Genomic DNA, 6197 nt, shown 5'->3' on the forward strand with positions numbered 1-6197 from the left:
CAGGTTTCCCCGACAGTAACTGCCCTTTGTTGTGCAAACCATTGCAACATGAAGAAAATCATAGGTTCACACTTTAAGAAATGTATTATTGTTAAATTTTTTTATAGAAAGAATTCCAGGCGGCATTCACAAAATAAGGATTTTCTTAAGAAGGACAAGGAATAGAAGGATGTAGAGGACAAGTCGGTAAGAAGACAGGGAGGAACTCTTCTTTTTTTTAGTCAAATCAAACAAAGAAGGCAACCCTCCATGTTAATGAGCTCAATCACTCTTCCTAAAAGCTTCAATAATTCATTTTCTCGCAGATCATCAGACATCCATAATGAATAACATCCACCGTGAATTATTTACACAGTCATCCTTCGTGGCACAACTACTGGCTGACACCAAGTCACCCAGTGTGTCTGATGGGTTGGTGTGCGCACATGTATGTGAGAGGGTGTGTGTCTGAATCACATTCTGACATTTGGCTCCATAATGGTCTCGCAGCTAAGAAGTAGTAGTGACATCCAGTTTGAAGCAGAACAGCACAAAGCCCTAATTGGAGCAGTAAGTGTGTGCTTCCAGCTCCCCCATCAGCACAAAGCAGGGACATGCATACTGAAAACAACTCTCTTACTAAGAGAAGAACAATTTCTGGAGTTCCTGTATACTGTATGTATAAGTGACACTGTTTTGTTTTGTTTTTTTGGTTTTTTTTGTAAAGGTGCTCAATAATTAATCTTTTTCACTTTCATGTTACGTCATAGTCAAGGAAATGCTGGCAGATGCTGACTCCAATCGCAGCTGAAAACAACAGTATTTACCAATTCTGTAAACTTTGCCCTGACAGACTGAGTCAATAAATTCACCTGTCATAGCTTTGAGTTCTCAGTTCTGGGGCAGAAAACCCTCATTTAGTGGCCATGGCTTTAAAGGCAACACTGACTTGGCTTTGCTCACTTGCAGGTAAACTCATATTTACATATGTTTATCTTAATGTGAGATCACAGGCAGAGTGTACATGAGGAATACAAATATGCAGCTAAAGGAAGATTAAAATGTAAGGTGTAAAAGAGAAGATGAATATTACATTGGGGTTTTCTTTATGTTTGTGTGCCTGGTTGCAGTCTTGTCCTCCTGTGTGGCTCATGAAACTATTCCGCTCAACTGCAGCTCACAAGCTGAACTCTGGGAACGTTTGTCAGCTGATCTCAGTGCAAGTTATTAATTTGTCTTTCCACATACATGCATATAAATACAACTCACGTCATTTACTTACTTAAAATTAAGTGACGGTAAAGAAAGGAAAGGAAAATAAATAACTTGACAATATTCTCCATTTGCTTTCCATATAAACTAAATTGATATTAACCAATAGGTGGCAGTAGAGTGTGGCGAAAACCCACCATCTTCTTGGACTGCACAGCAGACAGCTGCACTGGAGCTCTACATGAGGAATCTGACGGATACTCTGCACAAACACCAGCTGAAAGGTAGGAGGATGAGCCAGCGACATGTGCAACTGTTTGTGTTGTTTCTGCATTTCACTTCAATTCTGTTAGAACAACTATAAGTGTTAGGCTTTAGTTACCGTTGCAACATAAATATAAAATGATCAATGTTTAAAAATAAAGGCTGATATGAATGTAAATATAACCTAACGACTGATGTTTACAGTCTATAATTTCACATTTGTTCTCATCTCAGTTTTGTGCATTGGACCTTAAAAAGAAGCCAGTTCTGTCAAAAACGCCAGAAATGTGTGGTTCTGTTTCAGTTACACAACCTGCTGCTATACATGAAGAAGTTATTGATCACGGTGTTAGCAGTTTGATTAGAAACATTGACTAGTACTGCTGATCTCACAACCTCAGGTTTGCTGAAATGTCTTAGACGCGACCATTTCTTAACTGCACATCGCATCCACTTGAGTCCACTCAAAGTATTTCACCCTTTCATTAAATTAGTGGAAGATACATTTAAAAGTTGACTAAAGTATATTTTTATTTATTTAGTGTTTAACTGTAACTGGGATGAGGGTGAACCAGTGTCAAAAAGAATATATATTGTGTTTTCTTGACCTTTGGTGTTATGGTTTATTATCTTAGTAGTAATCCTGAGTTTATTCTATGTTAACCTTTGTACATTTAGGCTCCCGTCATGTCTGTGTCCGCTTCTGTATGTGTTTAGGTGTGTCAGTCCTTGTCCCTTATCTCCCTTTTCTGTGCCCATCTTCTCTTCCTTGTGTGTGTCATTCCATGTTTCCCATCTATGTTTATCTCCTTAGACCTTCTCATTTCCCCGAATGTTGTGTCCTCCCAGTCCCCAGGTCATGTTATGGTGTATTGTCTCCCTTTGTGTAATGTCTCTCTCCCTTCCTCACTCTTATCTTTCTCCCACTCCTTTGTGATATTCGACAGTTTCCTGTTTTATTTTGAAAGCTTTGTGTTTTCATGTTCGGTGTAGTTCCCCTGTGGCGTCTTGTTAATTCGTATCAGCTGTGTTCCCCGTGTGTTCTCATTTCCTAGTAATCCTTCTGTGCATTTGTGTCAGTATGCATTTCCCTGTGTCCTTCCCCGTGTATTTAATACTCCCGTTTGGGTCCTATCCTGCCTGCACACAGACGTTTCATGACATTCATAGCTTAGTAATCCAATTTTAGCCATCTTAAAATAATTGTAACTCAGTTGTCAACAAAAAAGAAGCACTAAGCAAGATCATAACGTTTAATAGATTCATAAGCGGCAGTGCAAATACATAAATGCATTTTTTTCTGCATAAAATAAATATTGGTGCTCAGCAATGGCATTTTGGCCTTCATGCAAAGGAGAACTGCCACGACTTGAATGTCAATTTTCAACCATTTTTAATGGAGTTTCATTCACTCAAGCATAAAATGTATTTTTGTATATTTAAGGGCCATTAAAAAGAAAAAAAAACAAGTCTCTTCCCAAAAGCCCATTTTGAGGCGTGAAAGTTCTTGAATATATTCATTAGAAACAAGACGCACTAATAAAGTACCACCGAACAAGAAGCAGAATGTCATTAACAACTAGATGACTAATATTTACTTTAGTTTGCGATTAAAATGATCCCCCAAACTGAAATTTATGTTTATCCAGATGAGGATTTATGTAAGGATCACATTAGAGCTCCCACTGGACCCTCCTCATGTTACTGAGTCTGAAACATAATTGGGAACCACATCCAGAGGCTGGTTATGTTGGGGTGTGTAGTTGAGTTTAAGGCTAGATCCATCCATCCATTCATAGCCCGTCCTAGCTGCTATAGTTCTTTATTACTAACCTTCACTACTCCACCTCGTGGCTGTAGTGCAGGAGGAGAGCACGTCATCTACTGATCGGAAGGTTAGTGACGTCAAAAAAGGTGCACACCTTTGACGTTGTGTGACTAAATCTCTGTTTTCCTCATTCACACTTAAAAGCAAAAACCAACTTTTTGAAAACTTCACCCTGGGAGCAGTTTTTAAAAATCTCCATTTTCAGTGACCCAAAATGCCGTTTTTACATGTGGACAAAAGGCCCAGAAGCATATAAAAAGCTGCATTTTTTAAATTGCCTGTGTAGGTGTGGACGTAGCATAAAAGAGTTAGTAGTTTATTTTATTGCTACCTTTAATTTATTGCTGTTCATTTTTATTTGATTAATTGTTTACAAAAGGTTTGAGGTGTGAAATAAACTACAATGGAGTTTGAAAACAAAATATAGGTGTATGTGGCTGGAGGAGCGCGCAAAGATGTTCATGTAAAACAAAGGGGGCCTAGCAAAAAAGGTTTGGAAACAACTGGTTTCAGAAGTGCTTTAGAGTACAAGAAAATGAGCACATTCCTTGAGGAATACTTGATGAAGTGGAATCACTGGCACACGAGTGGTTGGTTTGGAACTGAAGCTTTATTAAGATGAACTGTAGTCTACTATGCACAGAAGGACCCTTGAAAGTAGTAACTGCCAAGTGGCTTTTCATGTCACCCTTAACTTTACTGAGGAACACAATCCCTCTGAAAATAACATTTACATTTAAAATAAGGTTACTTTCCCTGTTTTTGAACAGAAGCTCTGGTATAATGCAGAACTAAAGAAACAGGAAAGACAGAAGAAATAGACATCTAATATATAAATGTTCACGATTCATTGATTTACAGAATGCCAAGGATCTGAGCCAACACAATGCAAGGAAGCTGAAGTGCCAAAAAACGGGGGGCTAGCATGTGCCACTGTTGCCAACAAACGTTACTGCAAACCCATGTGCAACTATGTAAGTGGTACATGCATGTACCAGCATCTGTCATATATTTTTCAGTTTTTCATGATTCATATAGTGGAAAGTGGGATGAGTAATACGAGTCTTTTTTCACAGGGTTATGATTTTGGTTTTCTGAGAAAAAGACGTGTTTTTGATGAATGTAGTGGGCAAACAGGATATCAGTGGCAGAGCCAGTACGTAGGAGGAAACAAGCTGGCTGAGTGCATCGGTAAGGCAGCAGTTTATTCATCTCTTATTACTATGAATCTGCAGCTGAGGTCAAAGCAGGGAGTCGCTCCCAACGACTCAGTCATATCCAAATGTGCTTGCAATTTTCTCTGCAAAGTTCTTTTTCATTGCATTTTAATAAGTGTAATCTTAGTGGCCCTAAACAGAGAGTTTAAATACCAGAAACTGTATGTAAATTTTAAGATATGAGGTTGAACTTATGTCTTGCTCTTGCTTTCTAGAAGCATCTATTCAAGTCTCAGGAGCAACAACTGCATATTTTCCAAAAGATCAGGACTGCATAACAACCAAGAGCAGCAGTCAAATGCAGAATCGCATCCGTGAAGATTTTACTGCTGAGCTGAAGGGTAAAGGCATACAAGGAGAGCTGAAGTATGCCTGTCTTGTATGCGGTTAAACATGACAGAGAACCGTGTCATGAAAATGGGTATAAAAGGACCTCCTGCTGCAGTAAAAACATTTTAATAAATACTTGAACATGGAGTGTTTTTTTTCTGGCATTTGTGCATATGGACATAAATATATGTTTGCATAGTTTCACACTCTACAGACCCTGCATTTTCACAGTGGCTCACCACTGTAGCAGTTATTTTTCATAACCCGTGTGCACTTAAAGCCTGAAAATATCTCAATATTTTTCACCTGTTATTAGGACAAAATCCAGATTAAAGTTTACACACTGGCGGTGTATCATGTATCATAATGAAACAGTTTAATACTAATATTATACTGGCCCCTCATGCTGTCAGATCAAAGGAACAGTTCGTTTTAATATAGTTTTATTGATATGGGCCAAATTTCAACATCAGTCACCTCAAGGTGCTTTATTCTGCCAAGATGCTGCAATACCACTGAGAAAACCTGAACAAAGTGAAGACCCCCTGCATGCAAGCACTTGGTGACAGTAGGACGAAACCTCTGGCAGAATCAGGCTGAGGGAGAGGCAGCCAGCTGCCACAAACGGCTGAGGGTGAAGGCAGAAAGACAGGACAAAAAACATACTGTGTAAAAAAAAAGACAGATTAATGATAACGAATGATTAAAAACAGAATGTGAAAAGAGATGAGTAAAGAAGTGCATCATGGGAAGCTCCCAACAGCCTAGGCCCATTGCCGTGTAACTAAAGGAGGGTTCGGGTCACATGAGCCAGTCTTAACTATACACTCTTTAAAGTTCGGAGTGTGTTTGTCTCCAAACTGTTCTTCATTGGATGTCGAAATATATTGTAAGGGCATACAACGCACGTTGAAACTCTATTTTCACATTTGTCGCGCTCTGTGATTAGTATGTAAATATTATTGTGCAGCTGTTAAAGGTGCTTATGGAATTTTAGGTAGTAAACTAATAAAAGACAGAGTAGGCAAAGCAGTTGCAAAGTCTCACATATTTCTCTCACAACCAGTATTAAGGTTTTTAACTATATGTGTAAAAGATGCTGTTATTTTAGCCTTTTCTAAAACAGAGCAAGAGGGAAAGACATGCGGCGAATGGGATGGACTCAAACCCGGGCCGGCCGCTCTCAGCTGTATGGCATGTGGTGGCCTGCTCGACACACTGAGCTAAACAAGCACCCAAAAGCTGCACGTATTGAGATTACAGCATCATTGAACTCTAATCGACTATTCTTCCCTTCTCTGGCTCAAAATACGTCCTTACAGGGACACCTTTTGGTAATGTAGGTACTATACATTTGACAAGACAAG

At 39.1% G+C, this 6197-nt stretch overlaps 1 protein-coding gene across 1 annotated transcript; it reads left to right on the plus strand.

Annotated features, from left to right (window-relative positions):
- Positions 1–840: 840 nt before the first annotated feature.
- Positions 841–4977, plus strand: si:ch1073-126c3.2 (uncharacterized). The gene is made up of 6 exons (XM_004553542.4): positions 841–948; positions 1110–1198; positions 1361–1475; positions 4145–4257; positions 4360–4474; positions 4716–4977. Exons 1-6 carry the CDS (start codon positions 906–908, stop codon positions 4889–4891), a joined length of 651 nt encoding a protein of 216 aa, XP_004553599.1. The 5' UTR covers positions 841–905; the 3' UTR covers positions 4892–4977.
- The last annotated feature ends 1220 nt before the right edge of the window (positions 4978–6197 follow it).

This window comes from Maylandia zebra, linkage group LG13, assembly GCF_041146795.1.
Source record: "Maylandia zebra isolate NMK-2024a linkage group LG13, Mzebra_GT3a, whole genome shotgun sequence".
Classification (NCBI taxonomy): domain Eukaryota; kingdom Metazoa; phylum Chordata; class Actinopteri; order Cichliformes; family Cichlidae; genus Maylandia; species Maylandia zebra.